Below are 26,358 nucleotides of genomic sequence, written 5' to 3' on the forward strand. Positions count from 1 at the left end.
AACAAATTAAAATAAAATAAAACTTGTAGAAGTATGATTTGAATCTGAAAAAAATAAGCTCAAATATCAAAATATATGCAAGTAAAAAAAAAAAAAAAATTATTTTAAAAGAGTTGCCAGAGTGAATCATAACTTTTTTCAACCTGTAAAAAACAAACATGTGCATTTATTTTTATTTTGAATACACTGTTGAATTTAAAAAAATTTATCATTAAAACAAAAAAAATGTTTTAATCTTTCTAATTTGGCTCCAATCATTTTGTCCTTGCCCCACCTCTTCTGGTCCAAAGAAAACCTGAGCACAGACCATAGTACCCTCACTCGCCAAACATCCCATAATTTAGTTAAGTGGGCCCAGGAATGATAGGATTGGCCCGGAATGACCTTTCAAGACTTGATGTACTACCTGGACTGACCTCTGTGAGGCGGCAAGGAGCCGTTGTCGGAAGCTTGAGTAGAAGTTATCTTATCTGGTAACTTGATTGCGGTGTCAACACATGTCATACAAGCTGTGGAAATGGTTCCGATAGGGATTTTGTAGAAAAAAAAAATAGTAATAATAAAATAATTCCTAAAATAGTCCATCTTAAAGGGAAAAATTTTGAAAAAGCCCAAAACACACAATATAAAAGATATTCTGTAATAATTGAGAAGCTCTGTATTAATACAACATACATGCACAATACTCATGGACCCATTATCATTTTAACCCAAAACCCAAAACCAGTGAAGTTGGCATGTTGTGTAAATGCTAAATAAAAACAGAATACAACGATTTGCTAATCCTTTTGTCACGACGGGGTTTTCGCTTACTGCAGGGTCGTTCTCCCAGGAAGGCAAACGGACGACTCCGGACAGGACTTGCAGGTAGGAACATGATTTAATTTTAAGAAATAATCAACAAGGTACAAAACAGAAAACAACCCGAAGGCAAAAGCGTGCCTATCGCACGCTGAAGCTCAGGCAAAAACTTAGGACATGAAACTATAGACATGAACCCCACAAAACTGTGGCATGAAACAAACACGAAACTGGCATGAAACCAATAGCATTAACTATGGCATAGGGAACAAACACGAAACTGAGGCATGAAACCAATAGTATTAACTATGGCATAGCACAAACACAAAACTGTGGCATGAAACCAATAGCACTAACAATGACATAGAACAAACACGAAACGGTGGCATGAAACCGATAGCATTAACTATGGCATAGAACAAACACGAAACTGTGGCATGAAACCAATAGCATTAACTATGGCATAGAACAAACACGAAACTGTGGCATGAAACCAATAGCATTAACTATGACAGAGCAAACACGAAACTGGCATGAAACAAATAATGACGCCAGCCAGACTGACTGGCAAAGGCAGGCTTAAATAGTCCTCTGATTAGAAGCAGGTGCGCGTCCCGAACACCAGAGGCAGGTGAAAATCATAAGTAGCCATGGTAACTAAAACAAACTCAGGTGTCAAACAGGAACTAAAAGAGTCCAAAACTAACAGAACATAACAAAAACATGACAACTTATATCGTTGACGTGTATGACTTAAGTGTTATTATGACAATGACAATTAAATAGACTGCAAAGACAAGATATTTAACGTTCAAACTGGAAAATGTAGTTGTTTTTTTGCAAATATTGTCACGGCGGGGGGGGGGGGGGGGGGGGGGGGGGGGGGGCTCGCAGCTTACTGCCGGGTTCGTTCCCCCGGGATGCAGACGGACCACTCCGGACAAGGCGTGCAGGTAAGAACAGGATTTAATCTTCAAAATTAAACACGTACCAAAAACACAAAACAAGCAGAAGGAAATGTGCCGATCGCACGGGAAGCCAAGGTTACCTCTTAGCACGGGAAGCATAAACTCGGAGACAAGAACTACAAATGTAACTGTTGCATGAAACAAACAATGAAGCCAGCCGACTGACCGGCAAAGGCAGGATTAAATAGTCCCTCTGATTAGTGCTCGGGGAACAGGTGAGCGTCCCGAGCACCAATCAGAGACAGGTGGAAACAATAAGCACCAATGGTAACTAAAAACAAACAAGGGTGCACAAAAACAGGAACTAAGGGTGTCCAAAACTAACAATATAACAAAAACATGATCCGGACAACGGATCATGACAAATATTAGCTCGTTTGGTATTTGACGACTGCAACACGTTTAAAAAAAGCTGGCACAAGTGTCAAAAAAGTTGAGGATTGCTCATCAAACACTTATTTGGAACATCCCACAGGTGGACAGGCTAATTGGGAACAGGGACGGGGCGAGGGTCACCACTTTGTGAACAAATGAGCAAATCGTCCAACAGTTTAAGAACAACATTTCTCAACGAGCTATTGCAAGGAATTTAGAGATTTCACCACCTACGGTCCGTAATCTCATCAAAAGGTTCGGAGAATCTGGAGAAATCACTGCACGTAAGCGATGATATTACGGACCTTGGATCCCTCAGGCGGTATTGCATCAAAAAGCGACATCAGTGTGTAAAGGATATCACCACATGGGCTCAGGAACACTTCAGAAAACCACTGTCAGTAACTTACAGTCCGTCGCTACATATGTAAGTGCAAGTTAAAACTCTACTATGCAAAGAGAAAGCCACGCAAAAGTTATGATGGCTACTAATTTGATTCCTGAGCTAAGCGTCGCCTTTTTGTTTGCCTGTTTAAGCAGGTTTCTAGTTCGCTATTCCGTTAGCTTCCCGTGCTATCGGCAGGCTGGTGCTCTTTTGCTTGTATCCCGCATGATTTATGGATCATTTCCTTACCTGCACTTTGCCTCCGGAGTCCCGTCTGTATCCTGTCAGACCATACACGGCATTTCTTGTAAACAAAATGTCACTCATATCTTGCTTTTGAGTATATTTTAATGGAATAAAAATAATTTTCATCAGTATTTGGGAAGGAGTAGGACAAACCAGCATGATAAAATATAATTTTTAACCAACTATTGGGTCAAGGAGCCATACTTGCCAACCTTGAGACCTCCGATTTCGGGAAGTGGGGGGTGGCGGGGGCGTGGTCGGGGGTGTGGTTAAGAGGGGAGGAGTATATTTACAGCTAGAATTCACCAAGTCAAGTATTTCACATACATATATATATATATATATATATATATATAAGAAATATTTGACTTGGTGAAGTCAAGTATTTCATATATATATATATATATATATATATATATATATATATATATATATATATATATATATATATATATATATATATATATATTAAGAAATACTTGAATTTCAGTGTTCATTTATTTACACATATACACACACATAACACTCATCTACTCATTGTTGAGTTAAGGGTTGAATTGTCCATCCTTGTTCTATTCTCTGTCACTATTTTTCTAACCATGCTGAACACCCTCTCTGATGATGCATTCCGTTTCGTCTCCTTGTTGTGTGCGCAGTTGTGCACTGCACTCTCTAAAAGCCGTAGATGTTATTGTTACATATGCATGTCCAGTAGATGGCAGTATTGTCCTGTTTAAGAGTGTCAAAACATTGCTGTTTACGGCAGACAAACTGCTTTACGGTAGACAAAACGTGACTGCTGTTGTTATGTGTTGTTGCCGCGCTGGGAGGACGTTAATGAAACTGCCTAACAATAAACCTGGAGGGGGCGTGGCCTCCAGCTCCGCCAGAATTTCGGGAGATTTTCGGGAGAAAATTTGTCCCGGGAGGTTTTCGGGAGAGGCGCTGAATTTCGGGAGTCTCCCGGAAAATCTGTGAGGGTTGGCAAGTATGCAAGGAGCGCTAAATTGCGTAACCCAATAGTTGGGTTTGGAATAACCCAACATTGTAGTGAGCATACTTCAACTTTTGTGTTAAATAAATTCAACCCATTAGTTGGGTTATGAATCAACCAACATTGAGTTAGCATAACTTAACTTGTGGATTAAATAATTCAACGCAAAAGTTGGGTTGAAAGAATTAACCCAAAATGTTGAGTTAAAATAACTCAAATAAGGGGTTCGTCCTTTTCTGAACCAGCAGTTGGTTTAAAATTGGGTTATTTTTTCGACCCAACATTTTTTAGTGTGCATCTTGTTCGTAGCTGTTCGTAGTATAGAAAACACTACAGTTTACTGGATTTGATGTGGACATTTGATTCACACTCTTTCTTGGTCATCTTCTTATTCCTGAAAAAAAATAAAATACAACTTTGTTAGCTCTTCACCACAATATACGTAAATGCTGTGTCACAACAATTACAAAATGTGTTGCTTTTTTGTTGGAAAATCAAATACTAATGGAAAAAAATACAGAAACAAAGCCATTTGACTTCTGTCCAGACAAGAGATATTTTAGCTATAAACTATACTTTTTTGCTCCTAACATATTTTCTCAGATATATTGTATAAATAATCTTAATGATGACACAAAATTAGGTATATTTTGAATGAAAATAATAAGAGAATGGCTAACTAACATGGGCAACGATCTCATTCCTAAATATTTACCTGTTGCCCTCAGCATCGTCGGTCGAATCTGGTAGTTCAATCCCTCGAGTCTCAGGAAGCGCGAAGCTGAGAATCCCGCTGATCAGCGTCAGGCCGCTGAAGATAACGATAGGTATGGACCAGTGGTACGTAGCCAGCATGTTGACCAAAGGGGCGATCAAACCACCAGCCCGGCTTGCGACGGAGCCCAAACCCGAGGCTGTTTGTCTGAAACGCAGAGCTCAGCACACAAATGTTCTTTCAGGGAATTAGCTTTAGCATATTTTTCGGACTATAACTTACTAAAATCCTTTCACTTTCTAAAATATCAACAAAGCGCCTTCTAACCCGATGCGCCTAACAATGTCGCTAGAGCTTGGTTATTATACAGGTTACCGTTTTAGACCCCTTCTACCATAGGCGGCGATCTACATTTCTGCCGGTGGGTGCTCGGGCGGGCTGTAAATTTGGCGCTACTTTTCTGAAGCCATGTCTACACTAAATTAGAATCAGCACCTCCAAGTCCGAGTCCATGGTTCTCGCCTGGAAAAGGGTGGAGTGCCAGCTCCGGGTTGGGGAGGAGATCTTGCCCCAAGTGGAGGAGTTCAAATACCTCGGAGTCTTGTTCACGAGTGAGGGAAGAGTGGATCGTGAGATCGACAGGCGGATCGGTGCGGCATCTTCAGTAATGCGGACGCTGTATCGATCCGTTGTGGTGAAGAAGGAGCTGAGCCGGAAGGCAAAGCTCTCAATTTACCGGTCGATCTACGTTCCCATCCTCACCTATGGTCATGAGCTTTGGGTTATGACCGAAAGGACAAGATCACGGGTACAAGCGGCCGAAATGAGTTTCCTCCGCCGGGTGGCAGGGCTCTCCCTTAGACATAGGGTGAGAAGCTCTGTCATCCGGGAGGAGCTCAAAGTAAAGCCGCTGCTCCTCCACATCGAGAGGAGCCAGATGAAGTGGTTCGGGCATCTGGTCAGGATGCCACCCGATTGCCTCCCTCGGGAGGTGTTTAGGGCACGTCCGACCGGTAGGAGGCCACGGGGAAGACCCAGGACGCGTTGGGAAGACTATGTCTCCCGGCTGGCCTGGGAACGCCTCGGGATCCCCCGGGAGGAGCTGGACGAAGTGGCTGGGGAGAGGGAAGTCTGGGCTTCCCTGCTTAGGCTGCTGCCCCCGCGACCCGACCTCGGATAAGCGGAAGAAGATGGATGGATGGATGGATGTCTACACTAAGCTGGATAACCCCTTAAACGAATAATTATTTAGCCTAAGCCCCGTTTCAGCCACACAAAACCATCGTTTATGGTCCCCCTCCTCGGACAATTTCTTGAATCTCCGGCTCTTAGCTTTGTGTGGACTCATTGATCGTTTACAAACTGAGTTCGGAGAGGAAGTGACGCCGGAAAGACCGCCCCCCACACAGGAAGCCAACTTCATAATAAAGCGGTTTCGTAACTCTGAGCTAACCACTGGAAATATGGAGCCGAGTCATCCAGACATAGATAGGTGGATAGATGGATAGATGGATAGATAGTACTCTATTGAGTCCTTCTGTCTGTACAAACGTTGTGGAAATCACACATGAATACCTTCAGAGAACAAAACGCGCGATTGCAGCTATTTGGGATACAGCACATCTCAGGCGGCAAGAGAACTTTCGAATGTCGAGGTCATCTATGATTCTACTTACCGAAAAACTTTGTCTATTTGTCGAAGAACAGTCAAAGAGAATGCGGGCTCCCGTGGATGTTAGAAATAAAAGGTAGCGTCTGCTTTGTATTACCTGGCCGTCAAGGGTAGACTACGGAAAACGGCGAATGCATTTGGACTGGCAAAGCAGACCGTATCAGTTATTGTCCGCCATGTATGTCGCGGACTCAACGTCTAGGTCCAGAGTATATAAAGTCACCAAAAAGGAATGGACAATGAAGGTGAAGGCAAAAGAGTGAGGAGTGTCCTGACCAGATATTTAGATCCCTAGATTGATTGTTGTAAAATGTTCTTTGTCACATTGTTTACTTCCTCGAGTCCAAAAAAGATTTGATTAATTTATAATGGCTCAGGTGTGATTCACTACTATAGGGCCACACAGCACACTGGATTCCAGTTAATTGAAATACCACAACACTGGATATTGTTCAGATAAGATACATTTAAGAAGTTGCACACAAAGCAACACTGGAGGTGTCTATGACGTGTGCATTTTCAGCGCATGCGTACTAGGTCATGTTGCGCCGGCTGACGGAGGAGAGGGAGGGGGTCTTAAACGACCATTGTGTGTGTGTGGACAAGGATAAGGTTAGGTGGGATTTACTCTGGATAACCTTAGTGTAGAAGGGGCTTGAGCATGCACGGTTTTTGCGTGGTGGTGAGAAAGAATTTGCCATCAATCCCCCGTGGGTGCTCGGCATTGTCCGTGGGTGCTCGGGCCCCGAAGCAACCACGGGATTGGCGCCTATGCCTTCTACACTAAGCCGGCTACGGTTATCCAGGGTAAATCCCACTTGGTCAGGACACTCCTCACTCTTTTTCCTTCACCTTCATTGTCCATTCCTTTTTGGTGACTTTATATACTCTGGACCTAGACGTTGAGTCCGTGACATACATGGCGGAAAATAACTGATACAGTCTGCTTTGCCAGTCCAAATGCATTCGCCGTTTTCCGTTGTCTTCCCTCAACGGCCAGGTAATACAAAGCACACGCTACCTTTTTTATCACATCCACGGGAGTCCGCTTTCTTGTTGTGTCCCCTTCGACAAATGGACAGAGTTTTTTGGTAAGTAGAACCACAGCTGACCCGGCCGGACATTCGAAAGTTCTCTTGCCGTCTGAGATGTGTTGTATCTTAAATAGCTGCAATCTCGCGTTTTCTTCTCTTAAGGTATTGATGTGTGATTTCCAAAAGCGTCTGTACATGTAGAAGAAGGAGAAACACGGGCATGCATGTCTGGATGACTCGCCTTCATATTTCCAGTGGTTAGCTCTGAGTTACGAAACTGCTTTATTATGAAGCTGGCTGTAGCGCGTTCTTTCTGACGTCACTTCCTGTGTGGGGCGCGGTCTTTCCGGCGTCACTTCCTCTCCGAACTCAAGTTTGTAAACGATCAATGAGTCCATACAAAGCTAAGAGCCGGAGATTCAAGGGATAGACGGCGCACTTACCCGTATAAAAAATTACCCAAGGAGGGGGACCTTAAACGATGGTTTAGTGTGCCCGAAACGGGGCTTAGGCTAAATAATTATTTCTTTAAGGGGTTATCTGGCTTAGTGTAGACATGGCCTTAGATTACATTTTTAAAGTGATTTAGAGGTAGAATTGATTGCTCCCATTAGCTGCAAAACTTTTTTGTTTTCTTGTCTTTCATAATGATTGGGAACGATAAGCCAAATTCCCCCCAAAAGTGCAGTTTTAGGTACTGTATGCCAGAAATGACTATGTAAACCTGTTACGGTGTAACCTGTACCTTCAAGGGCATGTGTATTCATTCATGGGACTTATACTAACAATTATCAGGGCCCCAAAAAATAACATAATGGGAATGGTCTTACCGACAAGAGGTTGGGAATAACTCTTGAACATAAACATTACATATGGATGCGGCCCAGTTAGCCAAGAAACGTCCTGATGTCGCCAGTGCAGTTACAGCCACAGGATATCCTTGAAGGGAACAAAACAATCAGATTACAATCAACTAGGGTTGTTCGGTATACCGGTAATAGTATAGTACCGCGATACTAATTAATCATATTCGGTACTATGCCCCCCTTGGATTCAGTACCCCCCTATGCAACTGGCTGCTTGACTTCCTCACAGACAGACCCCAATCTGTGAGGGTGGGCAACAACACCTCCAGTGCCATCTCCCTGAGCACCGGCTCCCCCCAGGGCTGCGTCCTGAGTCCGCTGCTGTTCACGTTGATGACTCATGACTGCTGCGCCAGGTCCACTACTAACCACATTGTGAAGTATGCGGATGACACGACAGTAGTGGGCCTCATCCGTGACAACAACGACATGGACTACAGGGAGGAGGTGAAACATCTGGTTGACTGGTGCAGAACCAACAACCTGGTCCTAAATGTCGACAAGACCAAGGAGATCATCGTCGACTTCAGGAAGCACCAGTCCAGCCATGCTCCACTCTTCATCAACGACACAGCAGTGGAGATCGTAAGCAGCACCAAGTTCCTGACAATATGACCTGGTCCCGAGACACCGGAGCTCTTGTAAAAAGAGCTCAGCAGCGCATGCACTTTTTGCGTCGGATGAAAAGAGCACAGCTCCCTCCCCCCATTCTCACCACATTCTACAGAGGCACTATAGAGAGCCTACTGACCAACAGCATCTCTGTCTGGACTGGAGCCTGCAGTGCCACAGACTGGAAGTCTCTGCAGAGAGTGGTGAGGACGGCGGAGAAGATCATCAGGACTCCTCTTCCTCCTATCCGGGAAATCGCAAAAAGCCCTTGCCTGACTGTTAGAATAATCATGTATATATATTATCACACAACTTTAGTATGCTTCAAGTCCGTTACTATAGTTATTAGCTATTGTGCTCAAGTTAGACTTTTGTATCTGTGCAAGGACAAAACTTCTTGTCTGAGGGGTGGCCTCAGCCGCAGATGTTAACTTTGTTTTAGCCCGCTAACAGCCAAGGACTTCAAGGACCTCAACGAAAATAAGACGATGCACGCAGACGAAGCAGAGACAAGGCCCCAGCACATTCCGTCATGTATTATGCGTCCTGGACATGCTTTGCATGATATATGTGACCACTCCTTTTAGAGGCGGCCTCAGTGATGTTGACTGCGGAACTCTTGAATAAATAGAAGGACGCGGGAGCTGTACCTTAGAGCGTAGGGCGAGACTGTGACTAAGTGTGCAGCTCCATGCGTTCTCCTCATGAGCTAAATTGAACTCTGTCTCTGCATGATTCCATGCTTCTTATCTGATTAATAGATGTCATCAGTGTTTGAATCTGACACTGACCAGGACTCAGAAAATCTGCAGAGACTCCTCCCACCCCCACCAAGGACTGTTTTTCACTGCTGGACTCTAGAAAGAGGTTCCACAGCCTCCATAGCAGAACCTCCAGGTTCTGTAACAGCTTCTTCCCTCAGGCCATAAGACTCGGATTAACTCACTGGAATATAAAGACAATATAACATACATCCATAAACGTGGATGCATATGCAAAAGTGCAATATATTTATCTGTACAGTAATCTATTTATTTATATCTGCACCTTATTGCTCTTTTATCCTGCACTACCATGAGCTAACGCAACAGAATTTCGTTCTTATCTGTACTGTAAAGTTCAAATTTGAATGACAACAAAAAGGAAGTCTAAGTCTAAATTGTAGCAGCCAAAAAATGTTTCGTGCCAACATTTATTTATTTTTTTACAGGAACTACTTTACCTGGACTGAACGCGAGCATCAAGACGGACAAGAGCCCCCCAACCAGGAGTGTGGAGATGAAGGATATTCTTCTCCCCAGTGCTTCCAGCAGCCACATGCAAAGAATCTGAGCAGGCGTTTCCGTCAGACCAAACAAGAGCTGTGTCATAAACACGTCCAAGCCAAAGTCCCCCACATTGAATGAAACGCAATAGTACGCAACATTCACTGAGAACCTGAAAAAAGACTAAATGAACAAGTCGTGCAAGACCAACAAATGCGAAATGACTTCGTATTGTCAATGATGTTGAGAGGTTAGTCACATCAGTTGTGCAATGTGACTCACCATGCAAATAATAAGATGAAGAAATACTTCCGAAGCACAGAAGACTGGACGATTATTAAAACGCCGCTCTTTTTCTCCTTTTTCTCTTTCACGACAATCTGCAATACACAAGCAACACAACAATATGCCATCTTTAATAAAGTCAACACGTCTTCAAGAGTAAGGGTGATCGAGTTTTTTTGATACTTTCTTAGTCCACTTGATTGACATTCACGGCCCCCGAGGGTCTCGTGAGATGACCCTGGCTGCCGCGTGCTCATTATTAAGAAAAAATGACCGACAGGAAGGCGAGAAACACTTTTTTTTATTTCAACAGACTATCGCACCGTCAAAACTCTAAAAACCGACTGCACAGTTCCTGTCTTCCTGTCTGCGCTAACAAAATAAGAGTCTCAGAAAGCTGGCATGCACACTATATTTCTTATAAAGTGTATGCAAACCTGTATGTACCTTTCAGCATTAATGGTGCCTTCACAGATGTGTAAGTTACCCATGTCTTGGGCACTAATACACCCGCATACCATCACACATGCTGGCTTTTCAACTTTGCACCTATAACAGTCCGGGTGATTCCTTTCCTATTTGTTCCGGAGGACACCACGTCCACAGTTTCCAAAAACAATTTGAAATGTGGACTCGTCATGGACTTGTTTCTTCAGCATTGTCCACACGTTTAAGTCAGGTGTAACCTGTATGTTACTTCAATAAAGCACTGTACAAGTACTAAATAAAACAGTGAATGATATGTCTGGGCTAGATCAGAAGAAACTAAATTCAGCTCTAGGAATTGAGAGTAATAAAGACTGAACACAGGATTTATGTTTAAGTGGTACCAAATTATATTAAAGAATAATAGGAAAAATAACAAACAACATTAAACATGTAAATTCAAATGACCATTCACAGATACATCAATTCACACAACGTTCAGTTATTTACAATATCAGTATACGTGATTTAGTCCTTGTTTTTTACCAACGATGGTATGAGCGCAACACAAATTCATAGTACATTAAACAGCCCCGCATAGTCCACGTTGTGGTGGCAGAGTCCAGAGGGGTTTTAGTGAAGGGACGGGGGAAAAGTGAAGGTTCAGGAGGACCGCAATGAACTTGTTGCGTTTTGGCAAAAAGAAGGGAAAACAGAGGGCGGCTGCTGAGAAGCCTCCTACCAGCCCGGGGTTCAGTTGGGTGGATTCAGTTCAAGTAGTTCGGTTCCAGGCATAAAGCTTCAGACTCTAGTTCAGGGGCTCTAAGCTCGCCATCCAACCTGGCCTGTATAAAAGGGCAGGACCAGTCAAGTTTCCAGTGCGCACACAAAAAATACATTCAAATACTTAATACTACTACTGTATTCAAATAGCAAAGTATATTCCTTAATATTGTACAATAAATAGTTCATACATCTAATTAGAATAAATATAATAATTGTTTTATCAAAATATTCATTTCTCTAAAAAGGTATCAAAATGTAAACACTGCATCCACAAATAGAGTGCTAGCAGACACAGTGGTTGACTGGACTGCTTCATAAAGTGCCTTGGATGCATAGCACTGATAACCAGTGTTGGGACTAACGCGTTACAAAGTAACGCGTTACTGTAACGCCGTTAGTTTCGGCGGTAACTAGTAATCTAACGCGTTATTTTTTTATATTCAGTAACTCCGTTACCGTTACTACATGATGCGTTACTGCGTTATTTTACGTTACTTTTTATGTAGTATAAAGTGTGTTTTATCGGAGGGCTGCTGTGTCGTTCTGAGTCTTCTTGTGTCACAAGCCGGAGAAGAGAGAGAGACATGCGCTCTGTGTGGGTGTGTCTGAGTGTGAGTGTGGGGAGCGAGGGGGGGGGGGGGGGGGGGATGGGGGGGCGTGTCTGATCATGGCGGAGCCAGAAGTCGAGTTTGCTAACATGGAGATATTTTCACTACTTTTCTTTTGTCGAGCACAAAGAAAATAACATTTTAGTTAAATGTAAATTGTGCTTTGGATCAAAGATGCCATCTACTGCCCAAAACAGCAATTCAAATCTGCTGAAACAAGCTACATAGCAACATGCTTCGACGAAGCTAGTAAAGAGAGACAGAGACTCTGATGCCACTTCACCTCCACCACCACCACCATTCACCGCTGAAGGTACACACTCTGTCAATCAATGTTCCCTCTAATTGTTCATGTGTGAGCAAATGCAAAAAGTCCCTGAGCATTGAGTGGAGTCCATGTGAGCAACTTTAGACGTGCACACTGTGGCTACACCAGCAGCACACCTGTCCCAAACCTCACTAAATAACAACTTACATCTCCATCCATCCATCCATTTTCTACCGCTTGTCCCTTTCGGGGTCGCTGGAGCCTATCTCAGCTGCATTCGGGCGGAAGGCAGGGTACACCCTGGACAAGTCCCCACCTCATCACAGGGCCAACACAGATAGACAGACAACATTATCTTATTATTATAATCAAATGACAGCAGTCATTTCCATTTCTAATATAAGTGTTTAGGCCCACTTATAATGACAATAACAACAAATATTGTTTTTCATGAACTGTGTACTTGTATTGTTTGTCTGGGTGGAGGTCCTGCTTTGGAAATAATTTGTACCCCTTTCAGACATTGCATTTAGTTCCCATTAAAACATTCACATGTTGCACAATGAGATGTAAGCAGGGGATCATGTGTACATTCCTGCAACTTCCTGTTTGTAAAAAATATATTTGTATTAGTATTTATTTAATATACTAACAGCATTTAATGATTAATATTTATAAATTAAGATTCCTAATAAATGACACTAGAATAAGCACACATTTGATTGGTAAATCATAGTGTAACGACCTGGAATGACACTTTATGTGTGGTGTTGGAGTTGTCCGACTTTTTGTGTGGCTGTAAACGCATCACTGGCTAAGTGCCATATGTGCAAGTGTTGGCGCACGTGAGAGAGCGAGCGGCTGCTGTTGATATAACAAAGTTGCTTTTGGTCTGGTTTGTACTGCAGAAAATGACCAGTTTTGCTAGATATAATTTTTTTTACTAATGTTTTGGTGATGTGTTTATGGCCGACAGTAAAGAGTTTTGCTCAGTAAAGTGATGGATGGAATTCATGTCCTCAAAGCGTCTCGACAGACGTTACAATATTTGAACAATGATGACGAAAACGGTTTTCTCTGTCGTGTCCGTGTCGTGTCGAAAATTGTTATGCGCTTATTTTTTTATTTGATTTTGTGCACGGCATAGATTTGCCGTGCGCAGAGGACGCTTGAGCAGTGCGCAATTGCACAGGCGCGCTCCTGAGAGGGAACGTTGCTGTCAATTCTCTTATATACTCTTTCATTCTAGACTTCTAGAGTGTTTGATTATCACATCACTCTAAATGTATAGACTATAAAGTTCACAAACATAAAGAGGGATCCTAGTGGGCCAGGCCAATCTTTCCTTATCTCTAAACTAAAACTGGGGAAATGTGTAGTGTTCTGGGTTTCAGACATGATTTTGTATAAGAATTACTTGAGGAAGAAAATGCCTGGTTAGACTTTGTGTATGTAGTGTGTGCCTTTCTTGGTTTTGGCCACCTACTCAGTGGTTAGTGTGTCCGTCCTGAGATCGGTAGGTTGGGAGTTCAAATCCCGGCCGAGTCATACCAAAGACTATAAAAATGGGACCCATTACCTCCCTGCTTGGCACTCAGCATCAAGGGTTGGAATTGGGGGTTAAATCACCAAAATGATTCCCGGGCGCAGCCACCGCTGCTGCCCACTGCTCCCCTCACCTCCCAGGGGGTGATCAAGGGTGATGGGTCAAATGCAGAGAATAATTTCGCCACACCTAGTGTGTGTGTGACAATCATTGGTACTTTAACTTTAACTTTAACTTTACATCTATGCTGTTATTATGCTGTTTGTTATTTATGTATGTTATGTTGCAGCTATTCAAAATAGTTTTGTCAATTTGTTCTGGCCAGAAACAAATTGGCCTTTGTAACATATCTTTGTCTTTGTGTGTTGTATGTAGACCACATGGCTTAGCAGAGTTGAGTGATGCAAATGCATGTCAAGTTGATCAACAGATTGTATTATTCTCCAGTGCAATAACAGTACTGAAATGAAGGCTAAAAGGGCATTAATTGGAGCTTTAAAAAGAAAAGAAAAAAGAAGTAACTAAATAGTTACTTTTCACAGTAACGCATTACTTTTTGGTGTAAGTAACTGAGTTAGTAACTGAGTTACTTTTGAAATGAAGTAACTAGTAACTGTAACTAGTTACTGCTTTTCAGTAATTAACCCAACACTGCTGATAACTATCAAAGCTAGTAAAACAAACCAAGAACATTCAGACAATTGTTGACAGTGATAACATTTCATTCATTGGGTTTAACTATATTCAGAGAAACCGGGCATATAAGTAGATGCTAACCGCTCCATTCAAAACGAATGCAGCGGCTAGGCTACGTAAAGCTACACAAATGCAACTCACCAATTCCGCAGATAAATCACTCTCAAACACTCCCGCGGACGACCCACGGCTCCGGTAGTCGGCTCCTGCAGCAACCTCACAGTGTGTACCTCTCGCTCTCACCGGTAGCAGCCGACTTCCGGGTTTTATGCTCGTCTGACAGCCGCGTTAAGTCACGTGACCGCGTGACGTAATGACGCACGCAATAACAGCTTAGACGACGAAAAATAAATAGACAGGATATTTAAATGGGGTTTTGTCACCCGGATTACACAGGACTTTGGGGAGGCCATTCTAAAACCTTCATTCTAACCTGATTTAACCATTCCTTTACCACTTTTGACGTGTGTTTGGGGTCATTGTCCTGTTGGAACACCCGACTGCGCCCAAACCCAACCTCCGGGTTGATGATTTTAGGTTGACCTGAAGAATTTTTCTTGTCCCATTTACTCTCTGTAAAGCACCAGTTCCATTGGCAGCTAAACAGGCCCAGAGCATAATACTACCACCACCATGCTTGGCGGTAGGAGTAGTGTTCCTGGGATTAAAGGCCTCACCTTTTCTCCTCCAAACATATTGCTGGGTATTGTGGCCAAACAGCTCAATTTTTGTTTCATCTGACCACAGAACTTTCCTCCAGAAGGTCTTATCTTTGTCCATGTGATCAGCAGCAAACTTTAGACGAGCCTTATGGTGTCGCTTCTGGAGCAAGGGCTTCCTTCTTACATGGTAGCCTCTCAGTCCATGGCGATGCAAAACACGCTTGACTGTGGACACCTGTGTTCTAATTAATTGCAGACCTGCTTTTTGGTGGTTGTCGGTTGACTTTTGATCATCCTGGACAATTTTCTCTCATCAGCAGGTGATAGCTTGCGTTTTCTTTCTGATCATGGCAGTGACAAAACTGTGCCATGCACTTTATACTTACAAACAATTGTCTGCAAAGTTGCTCTTGAGACCTTAAGCTGCTTTGAAATGGCTCTAAGTGACTTTCCTGACTTGTTCAAGTCAATGATTCGTTTTTTTTCCAGATCTGTGCTGAGTTCCTTTGACTTTCCCATTGTCGCGTTTGTAACCGAGTCTAATGAGTGCATCACATGAGCCCTATTTAAATGGGCTCAGAGAAGTCAACAGGTATCGTCAATCATAATCACCCCCATGAAGCTAATTTGATTTGATTGTAACTTTTCTACATCACCAAAATTGATAATGTATGTTGCTGTGACCCAGCAGAATTGCTCACATTTTTAGTCAATCCATAATAAATTTATAAAAGAAGCAAACTTCATGAATGTTTTTTGTGACCAACAAGTATGTGCTCCAATCACTCTATCACAAAAAAATAAGAGTTGTAGAACTAATTGGAAACTCAAGACAGCCATGACATTATGTTCTTTACTTACGTTCTTATTATGTTCTTAACTTTCGACCACAACTGTATATCTGCGGCTTATAGTGTGGTATGGCTAATATGTGGAAACTGTTACGACTCAGGCTCCTGCCAACGCCGCTCATCCGTCTGTGCGCACCTCGGGACACGCCCACGGGTGCGCACATCCAGGGACGCGCCGCGCGCGTCTCCGCCCTGCTGCAGCCACCAGCTGCAATCACTCGCTGGCAATCTGCACACCTGCGACTGATCAGAGCGAGATCAATAAAGGACCAGTGTACCCAAGGATCGTCGCGGGAACTTAGTTTTTCTCATGGTGTACCGTAAGCCTTATGCGCTCTTACTATATTCGTGTTTCCTCTCCGTGCCTTGATTTGTCCCTTGTCTTCTCCCGTGTCCCCGCAGTACCCTCCGTCGCCTGCGTCTCAATTTCCCCTGGATCTCCCTCTGGACTCCGACTGCTTCCTTCGTTCCTCGACCTCTTGCTCGCCCCTGGATTCTGACGCCTCGCTCTCGCCCCGGATCAGCTGCCTGCCCCCTGGACTTCCGCGTATCTCGTTCAACACGTTGGTAACACTCACTTCAGTTAAATTCTACACATAGTCTTACACCATTCCCTTTTGTATTCTAGTTCACACTCCATTTCCTTAGTTTAGTAATATTGTTTATTATTATTTATATATATATATATGTTGACTATATATATATAATAAATAATTGTATATACCGCCCCCTGGTGTCTGTTTGCCGTCACCCCCTCTCAGTAAACATAACAGTAAGTTCCCGCCAAAATTATTAAAGGACCTGACGGCACAGTTCCTTAGCCCCGCCCCCAGTGACTTTAGTTCCGCCCCCTGTGATTTTTTTTTTCTTTTTTCTGCCTCTTGTCCCATTCACCATGTCTTTTTCTTTTTTTCGCTCCACACCGGAGGAGTTTTCTTGTCCTGCCAAACTGTCATGGAAAGGCATGTTTAGCAGTGATGTGAGCAAGGAGGAATTTACCCGTCGCCTGGACACCTTCCTCCCACCCATAGTGACTGTTCCTCAGCCAGAGAGAAGCGTCTGGCATCCGCTTTCGGAGAGGGGGGGTAGTACTGGTGGCTGTGCTGATGGGGTGGCGCAGCTGCACCAAGACAGGCTACCCTCTGCCAGACTAATTCCACCTGTCTTCCGCTTTTCCCAGCCGCAACCACCAGTCCCCTGGCTAGCCTCCGAGCTAGCACCAGCCCCCTGGCTAGCGTCCGAGCTAGCACCTGTCCCCTGGCTAGCGTCTGAGCTAGCACCTGTCCCCTGGCTAGCGTCTGAGCTAGCACCTGTCCCCGAGCTAGCGTCTGAGCTAGCACCTGTCCCCGAGCTAGCACTTGTCCCCGAGCTAGCGTCCGAGCTAGCACTTGTCCCCGAGCTAGCGTCAGAGCTAACACCAGTTCCTCGGCTAGCGTCAGAGCTAGCACCTGTCCCTCGGCTAGCGTCAGAGCTAGCACCTGTCCCTCGGCTAGCGTCCGAGCTAGCACCTGTCCCTCGGCTAGCGTCCGAGCTAGCACCTGTCCCTCGGCTAGCGTCCGAGCTAGCACCTGTCCCTCGGCTAGCGTCCGAGCTAGCACCTGTCCCTCGGCTAGCGTCCGAGCTAGCACCTGTCCCTCGGCTAGCGTCCGAGCTAGCACCTGTCCCTCGGCTAGCGTCCGAGCTAGCACCAGCCCCTCGGCTGGCGTCCGAGCTAGCACCAGCCCCTCGGCTGGCGTCCGAGCTAGCACCAGCCCCTCGGCTGGCGTCCGAGCTAGCACCAGCCCCTCGGCTGGCGTCCGAGCTAGCACCAGCCCCTCGGCTGGCGTCCGAGCTAGCACCAGCCCCTCGGCTGGCGTCCGAGCTAGCACCAGCCCCTCGGCTGGCGTCCGAGCTAGCACCTGTCCCCTGGCTAGCAGTCTGAGCTAGCACCTGTCCCCGAGCTAGCGTCTGAGCTAGCACCTGTCCCCGAGCTAGCACTTGTCCCCGAGCTAGCGTCCGAGCTAGCACTTGTCCCCGAGCTAGCGTCAGAGCTAACACCAGTTCCTCGGCTAGCGTCAGAGCTAGCACCTGTCCCTCGGCTAGCGTCAGAGCTAGCACCTGTCCCTCGGCTAGCGTCCGAGCTAGCACCTGTCCCTCGGCTAGCGTCCGAGCTAGCACCTGTCCCTCGGCTAGCGTCCGAGCTAGCACCTGTCCCTCGGCTAGCGTCCGAGCTAGCACCTGTCCCTCGGCTAGCGTCCGAGCTAGCACCTGTCCCTCGGCTAGCGTCCGAGCTAGCACCTGTCCCTCGGCTAGCGTCCGAGCTAGCACCAGCCCCTCGGCTGGCGTCCGAGCTAGCACCAGCCCCTCGGCTGGCGTCCGAGCTAGCACCAGCCCCTCGGCTGGCGTCCGAGCTAGCACCAGCCCCTCGGCTGGCGTCCGAGCTAGCACCAGCCCCTCGGCTGGCGTCCGAGCTAGCACCAGCCCCTCGGCTGGCGTCCGAGCTAGCACCAGCCCCTCGGCTGGCGTCCGAGCTAGCACCAGCCCCTCGGCTGGCGTCCGAGCTAGCACCAGCCCCTCGGCTGGCGTCCGAGCTAGCACCAGCCCCTCGGCTGGCGTCCGAGCTAGCACCAACCCCTCGGCTAGTCTCCGAGCTAGCACCAGTCCCCAGGCTGGCCCCCACGTCTCCACCAGCTCCCAGGCTGGCCTCGACCTCAGCACCTCGGCCTGCTCCGCCGACTCCAGCACCTCGGCCTGCTCCGCCGACTCCAGCACCTCGGCCTGCTCCGCCGACTCCAGCACCTCGGCCTGTTCCGCCGACTTCAGCACCTCGGCCAGCTCCTCAGCTGCCCTCCTCGTCTCCGGCTTTGACGTCCGCTGCTTTCACGCCTTTGACGTCTGCCGCTTCCACGGCGCCGATGACGTCTGCCGCTTCCACGCCGCCGATGACGTCTGCCGCTTCCACGCCGCCGATGACGTCTGCCGCTTCCACGCCGCCGATGACGTCTGCCGCTTTCACGCCGCCGATGACGTCTTCCTCCACGCCTGCCTCGCCGATGACGTCTTCCTCCACACCGCCGCCGATGTCATATCCTCGTTTCCGGCGAGACGCACCATGGCGCCAATCACGTCCGCCTTCCCGACGGCCAAGATGGTGGCCGTCCCTTGGTCGCCCGCCTCGCCGGCTTCAGCGGCGTTCTTCTCGCCGCCGCCATCAGACTCGTCCTCTGTGGATTCGGGGACACTGGGGCCGGCGACCCACCACCAGTTCTCCCCTCCACCCTCCCTTGTTTCGTGAGTATGTTGGACATCTGGAATCTGTCCATAGGGGGGGGATACTGTTACGACTCAGGCTCCTGCCAACGCCGCTCATCCGTCTGTGCGCACCTCGGGACACGCCCACGGGTGCGCACATCCAGGGACGCGCCGCGCGCGTCTCCGCCCTGCTGCAGCCACCAGCTGCAATCACTCGCTGGCAATCTGCACACCTGCGACTGATCAGAGCGAGATCAATAAAGGACCAGTGTACCCAAGGATCGTCGCGGGAACTTAGTTTTTCTCATGGTGTACCGTAAGCCTTATGCGCTCTTACTATATTCGTGTTTCCTCTCCGTGCCTTGATTTGTCCCTTGTCTTCTCCCGTGTCCCCGCAGTACCCTCCGTCGCCTGCGTCTCAATTTCCCCTGGATCTCCCTCTGGACTCCGACTGCTTCCTTCGTTCCTCGACCTCTTGCTCGCCCCTGGATTCTGACGCCTCGCTCTCGCCCCGGATCAGCTGCCTGCCCCCTGGACTTCCGCGTATCTCGTTCAACACGTTGGTAACACTCACTTCAGTTAAATTCTACACATAGTCTTACACCATTCCCTTTTGTATTCTAGTTCACACTCCATTTCCTTAGTTTAGTAATATTGTTTATTATTATTTATATATATATATATGTTGACTATATATATATAATAAATAATTGTATATACCGCCCCCTGGTGTCTGTTTGCCGTCACCCCCTCTCAGTAAACATAACAGAAACATGTTTTTTTCTTCTAAAATCTAGTAGGTGCGGCTTGTTCTATAGTCCGGAAAATACGGTATTTGCATTGGATGATGGAAGCCCCAAATGTTACTTTTGACAATGTATCAACAACACAGCTACGACTTTAGTACCTTTTCCAGGAGAGAGTCTTTGAAGGTGCGTTTATTGACAGCTGCCACCTTTAACAGCAACTTTTTAGCTTCTTCTGTCCTCCCTCTGTCCAACAACCACCTGGCGGACTCTGGAAGGAACCTGGTTGTTCACCAGGACATGATGTAAGAAGAACAGGGAAGGTAATAACCAGAAATTAATCATGAGTCAATGTTTACCATATATAAATACAAATGACTGCCAGTGGAGCTGCGGTGATAAACTGAGCTAGTTTCCAGTCTCTGATAAAGTAGATCACACCAGCAAGGATGGCCTGTCCTAATGCACCAAATAGTTGGGTCACGCATGTTCCCCAAGACCTCTTGGACGGTCCAATCCACTCTGTGGCTAAAAAAGCAGAGAAACAACAAAAAGTTGATTTATAAGTTTGTGCACCATCCCTTCCACATGAAAATATGAGTTCACTCTTTGTGAATAACTCTTAGTTATCACTATGTGAATTAAACTGAACTTGAAACCTGTGGTCCAGTCCAAAGTCTGAAGTTATATAACATAACCCATCCATCCATCTTCTTCCGCTTATCCGAGGTCGGGTCGCTGGTGAAGCAGCCTGAGTTGGGAAGCCCAGACTTTCCTCTCCCCAGCCACTTCGTCCAACTCTTCCTGGGGGATCCCGAGGTGTTCCCAGGCCAGCCGGGAGGCATAGTCTTCCCAACGTGTCCTGGGTCTTCCCCGTGGCCTCATACCGGCCGGGCGTGCCCTAAACACCTCCCTAGGAAGGCGTTCGGGTGGCATCCTGACCAGAACCCCGAACCACCTCATCTGGCCCCGATGTGGAGGAGCAGCGGCTTTACTTTGAGCTCCTCCCGGATGACGGAGCTTCTCACCCTATCTCTAAGGGAGAGCCCCGCCACCCGGCGGAGGAAACTCATTTCGGCCGCTTGTACCCGTGATCTTGTCCTTTCGGTCATAACCCAAACCTCATGACCATAGGTGAGGATGGGAACGTAGATCGACCGGTAAATTGAGAGCTTTGCCTTCCGGCTCAGCACCTTCTTAACCACAACGGATCGATACAGCGTCCGCATTACTGAAGACGCCGCATCGATCCACCTGTCGATCTCACGATCAACTCTTCCCTCACTCGTGAACAAGACTCCGAGGTACTTGAACTCCTCCACTTGGGGCAGGGTCTCCTCCCCAACCCGTAGATGGCACTCCACCCTTTTCCGGGTGAGAACCCCGGACTCGACTTGGAGGTGCTGATTCTCATCCCATATAACCTAACATACTTTTATAATGCTCAATTTGTACTTTCTGTTGGCATGGTGGAATCCAGTGCAGGTAGGTAGATGCAATCGCCACAACCGAACCATACACATAATTCATTTATTTTTGGTAGATTTAGTTTAAATGTGTGGAAAGAAGGTCAATAGTCAGAAGCTCATGCTTAGTTCATGCACTTTACCTAATATGATTGCATTCATCCGAAAACCTCCATAGCCAATGCCCATCAAAAACTGGGAGAGCAGAAAAAGCAGGAAGTTGGGGCACAAGGCACTGGTGAGAGTAAAAATGAGGTTTGCAACCATCGGTATTTGAACTGCTCGTTTGCGACCAAACCTGAAGAAAACAAACCACAACAGGTTAGAACATGACACAAATTGCGTGAATGAGTCTTCTTAAACCGGGTACACACATAAAGAGTTTTAAAATCTTAAACAGATTTTAAAATGTGAGAGACCTCATAATGCTTACAAAAAATCAGCATCTGTGATGCTATGATTTCTAATAGGAAGTGGTGGTGGTTAGGGTTGGGTACCTTTCACATTTAAATCGATACAGTACCTACTCCCAGTACCTGGGAATTGATACTCAACGGTACAGATTTCTGGTGTGTTTGAATGTGCTAACAAATGTTAACTGTTTAAAAAAAACTATTATTTAACATTTATTCCTAAGCTGTGCTGTGTAGTTATCTAGTTTTTTCTTATACTTTTGAGTCTCATTTGCAAGTATTATACAGTGTAGTAGACTTTGCATGCATTAGATGGTAGTAGTGTATTGACTTGGGTTTTTTGCTTCAGTCAGGAACTAGTCCTTGCCATACCAAATGTTTGAGCGGTGTGTATTTTATTCAGGACACACCAGCTGTTTTATTGTATCTTAGCTGTAGTTTTGATTACCAAATTTGAAGGTGTTGTAATCCCCATGTAGAATTACAAACACGACTCGATTCTTTTGGCTGCTGGTGGCAAGAGCTCTGTGCTCTCGTGTCATCCTTTTGTGTTCCTGATGTTTCCCTCTTGTTTTCATGTGGGGGTTTTCCGCCTTTTGGTTCGGGACCCTTTGGGACTGTGTGACAAGGGGTGGCACTTTCCTGACTTCTGCGGTGCTTTTTTGTGGACTTCTAGACCTGCCTCCCGGGAGCCTTTTAGCCATGGAGACCAGCTGCTGAGAGACCGGAGGAGATGCAGATGAAGAGACAGGGCTGCAGAGCTGGTGCTGTGTGCCGGGACGGACAAGCTTCACAGCGTCTTGGCTGAATGAGCAGGTATCGGACACCTCGGTCTCCTTAGACGCATCCTCGCTCATCCATGCGGACTGGACACTGGCCAAGAGTTAGTCGGCTGAGGGTGGAGTCGGCTCTCTTGGTTGCTTTGTTGGGTCTGCTCCTGTCTCTGGCTATGCTCCCCCCCACCCCATCAGACAATTTTGTGGAACACCACAGAGGCCACCACAGTGTATAGGTTTTTTTTTTGTTTTACTTTTGTGGCTTTGTGTAGAAGTGGCTGGTTGCATCAGCTCTGATCTTTTAATGTTTTTAATGTCCTTTGTGTTATTTGATGTTTCCCTCTTAGCTATGGCTATGAGTTTTATTTTTCCTTGGCCTCAGTCTGGACTCTCCAGGGGCCCAGAATCTCTTTTTTTTGGTTGGATCCTAAAACAGCTATACCATCAGTAAAGTCTAGATCTTTTTAGATGAGACAGAAGAGTCCATTAAATGCCTCTTGGTTTATTTGCTGTTGTGTTTCACACAATCCAGTTAATGGAGAGAGAAAAAGCATGGGTGAGATGATGCAACCCGGTCTCACACCAGACCTGACAGAAAACCACTCAGGTTTCCGTCGACTATGACACTGCATTTAAATTTTGGCATAACAACTATCAAAGTGACCAACTTGGGGGGTGGGGACGCAAAGGACCTCACCATTTTCCATAGAGTCTTGCAATGCAGACTGTCAAAAGCTTTCTTGAAGTCAATAAAGTTGATGTAAAGTGGACAGTTCCATTCTAATTATTCCTCACCAATATTTCTCAGGGCAAACATCTGGTCTACTCACCGCCTTCTCTTTCTGAAGCCAGCTTGTTCTTCTCTCAGCTTGGTGTCGATAGCTGAGTTAATTCTCATCAGGAGGATGTGGCAAAACACTTATGATGGTACGGATGGTAATGTGAGTCCTCACCAGTTGTCACGGGTGTTGAGGTTTCCTTTTTTGGGAAGCTTTGCAATGAGACCCATAGTCTAGTCTTCAGGGATTTTTTGATTTTTCAGATGAAGTAGAAGAAGTTGGTAAGAACCTAGACTGAGGTTTCTACGTCGGCCTCTCGAATTTCTGCACGGATGCGGTCAATTTCATTGGCCTTCCCATTTTTCAGGGCTTTGATTGTTGTCTTGATGTCTTCCTTACTGGGTGGGCTGGTGTCAATGTCCAGGGCAGGTTCAGGTGTTTCAATTTCTGCTTCGTCCTCTTGCTCTGGTCTGTTAAGAGCGTAACAGATCCCGCAGATTGTTTGCATTCAGTTGTAATGCCGTCACCATTCTTATCCTTCACAGGAAGGGAGGGGCTGCCTTTTTTTTTTACTACAGAGTTGTTGGGTGATCTTATACACATTGCTCAGTTCCCCACTGGCAGCTGCCCGTTTCACAAAAGCCCTTTTGAAAATCCTTGCACTCTTCTTGACTTCATAGGCTTTGTTCTTAGAGGCAAGCCACACCTTCATTTGGAGTCTAACTGATTTGGTGTTTTTAATATTCTGGTCTTCAGGTCCGTCCTCTCTTATTCCTGTAGCCTTAGATCTTTGTGGCTGGTTCTACGTATGTTTAATTGATGGTCTTCCAATGTCGGCAAGAGCAGAGAAGCGGTTCTTTAGATGTGACACATATTTTTGGTTAGTCTTTAGGCACTTGAGTTTGGCTATGTTGAGTGATTTACGTGGTGATCCTTCCATTTATGTTTTGCAAAGTTTCAGCTTGATGGTCGCCACTAGAAAACAGTGGTCACTGTAGACATTTGCGCTGCGGTATACTCTAGTACCTTGCAGGGATCGGTGCCACCTACCATTGATCACAATATGGTCAATTTGAATAGATGTTTTCTCCCCAAGATGGTTCCCCCAATAGCGCAGCGGTTTTCTTAGCAAAACTCAACAAGACACTAACTTCTCCGCAGCCATGTAATCCCAGTGCCCTTTCAAAGCTGGTGTTATCGGAGCCGACTTTAGCGCTGATGTCTCCAATAATCAGAAGTATGTCGTGTGGTGAGACATTGGAGTCTGCAGATTGAATTGCTTCATACCAACTCTCTTTGTCCTCATATTCCGCTTCGTTAGTTGGTGCACAGCCTTGGAGGATGGTAAGCTGAGCATGCTTGGAGTTAAAGCGGGCTCTGATCGATTTTTCGCTCATTCATTTGTGTTCAAGCAGGGGGTTCGCTCTTGCTTTAGAGATTATGATGGCGATAATCGCTCCACTACTGGTTATATGTTTGTCAGCTCCTGTCCAGTGACATTCACTGATCCCGAGGATATCTACTCAGTATTTCTATCTTCTCAAGTACTTACGCTTGCCTTTAAATAGACCCCCCTTTTAGACCAGTTGATCTGCTGTCTCTTTTCTGCTCTGCCCCCCTCTCCTGAATAGAGAGGTTCTTAGGTGACCACAGATGTGGCACTAGCTGTTCAAAGTCGGACCCAGGGTGGACAACTAATTTGTGCATTAGTTGGGGACGTCTCTGCGCTGCTGACTTGGCTCCACTCAAGATGATCCCCTACTGGCCCCACTATGGACCGGACTCTCACACTATTAACTAGATCCACTCGACGTCCATTGCACAGGTTGCTTGTGCAGCCCTTTGAGACATATGCACTTTGATTGATTGATTGATTGATACTTTAACGGTCTCAGATGTTTGGTACTTGGTACGAACGTTCCATGTGCATCGAGGACTCTTGACCTTGGTCCCGAGTAGATAGCCAATCACACTACTGACTTACGTGTTAGGGCTTTCCTCATTAGCGGTCAAACTGCCAATTGATTGCTCGATGACCATAACTATTTGGGGTGGGGTTGTTGGCCCCACACCCTACCCTAAGCCTAGAGGACCAGGGGCCAAATTGTGTGTGATTTTCTTTTTGTCTGTTGCACTGCTATTTTTGGAAACAAGTTGATTGTTTGTATTAGCTCTACCAGATTCCTCTCTGATGCGCCATCCAAGAACAAAAAAGATCACACACATCTCCTCAGGACAATCAGTAAAGATAATCTTTAAGAGTCTGATTATCTTTATGTGTGCACCGGCCAGACAAAGCTGTACAAAAACACATCACTTACGATTCAGCAAAAGGTCCAAATAAGAGACAACCAAGCAGAATGCCCGTCATCATTACTGTTTGTGCCAGTTGCAGTAAAAAAGCCCGATCACATACCAGATCAAACTATAACCACAACACAAAGGGAATTAAAAAATGTATTCTAGGTAAATGAGATGGAGTCTGCACTTACATCAGTGACTATGGTGGCTGTATAAAGTTCACTGTTGTACACCCAACCATTCTGGCACCCCGTGGTCTCGTTGAGTCCGTGTTCCCTGATGGTCCTGATGTCCCAGTCCACTGGAACAAACATGCGACACCTGCTGAAAGAACCATCCTGTTCAAGAGGAACGGTCAGGTTCAGCTGCTCCTGCCGGGTCAGGTTAGCGTCGGCCTTCAGGATCCAGTCCGTGTTACAATGTCGCTCCGGGTCGGACTGGATAAAAAACACGCAGGCAAATTGAAAAGGCAAAATAATATTTGGAACACAAAGTGCAAAAACCATGAGCTTTTGGAAGGTTCCAAACTCCCCAATGTTCCTTAGGACGTCTCCAAAGTCAGCCATTTTTTCACAGCTGACTGAG

At 46.0% G+C, this 26,358-nt stretch overlaps 1 protein-coding gene across 2 annotated transcripts; it reads right to left on the reverse strand.

The window, feature by feature from the left end:
• Positions 1-3,272: 3,272 nt before the first annotated feature.
• On the reverse strand, positions 3,273-26,358 carry LOC133581421 (solute carrier family 22 member 13-like). 2 transcript variants are annotated; one of them, XM_061935429.1, is made up of 10 exons: positions 25,965-26,358; positions 25,794-25,897; positions 21,648-21,802; positions 20,398-20,566; positions 20,200-20,320; positions 10,216-10,313; positions 9,891-10,105; positions 8,021-8,129; positions 4,485-4,691; positions 3,273-4,163 (listed from the first exon to the last, which is right to left on the reverse strand). In XM_061935429.1, the coding sequence occupies exons 1-10, from the start codon at positions 26,337-26,339 to the stop codon at positions 4,100-4,102; spliced, it is 1,617 nt and encodes a 538-aa protein (XP_061791413.1). In that variant the 5' UTR covers positions 26,340-26,358; the 3' UTR covers positions 3,273-4,099. The 2 variants fall into 2 exon arrangements, with proteins under 2 accessions (XP_061791413.1, XP_061791422.1); XM_061935438.1 differs by lacking the exons at positions 25,794-25,897; positions 25,965-26,358 and adding an exon at positions 23,524-23,997.

This window comes from Nerophis lumbriciformis, linkage group LG03, assembly GCF_033978685.3.
Source record: "Nerophis lumbriciformis linkage group LG03, RoL_Nlum_v2.1, whole genome shotgun sequence".
Taxonomy (NCBI): Eukaryota; Metazoa; Chordata; class Actinopteri; order Syngnathiformes; family Syngnathidae; genus Nerophis; species Nerophis lumbriciformis.

What these genes read in the sequence shown, in the direction of transcription:
- LOC133581421 (XM_061935429.1), bottom strand. Translation starts at nt 26,339, where the DNA reads ATGGCTGACTTTGGAGACGTCCTAAGGAACATTGGGGAGTTTGGAACC. An exon ending in TTTGGACCTTTTGCTGAATC is followed by an intron (nt 21,803 to 25,793) that starts GTAAGTGATGTG and finishes TGTTTTCTTCAG; the next exon opens with GTTTGGTCGCAAACGAGCAG. An exon ending in TTCATCTTATTATTTGCATG is followed by an intron (nt 10,106 to 10,215) that starts GTGAGTCACATT and finishes GTCTTTTTTCAG; the next exon opens with GTTCTCAGTGAATGTTGCGT.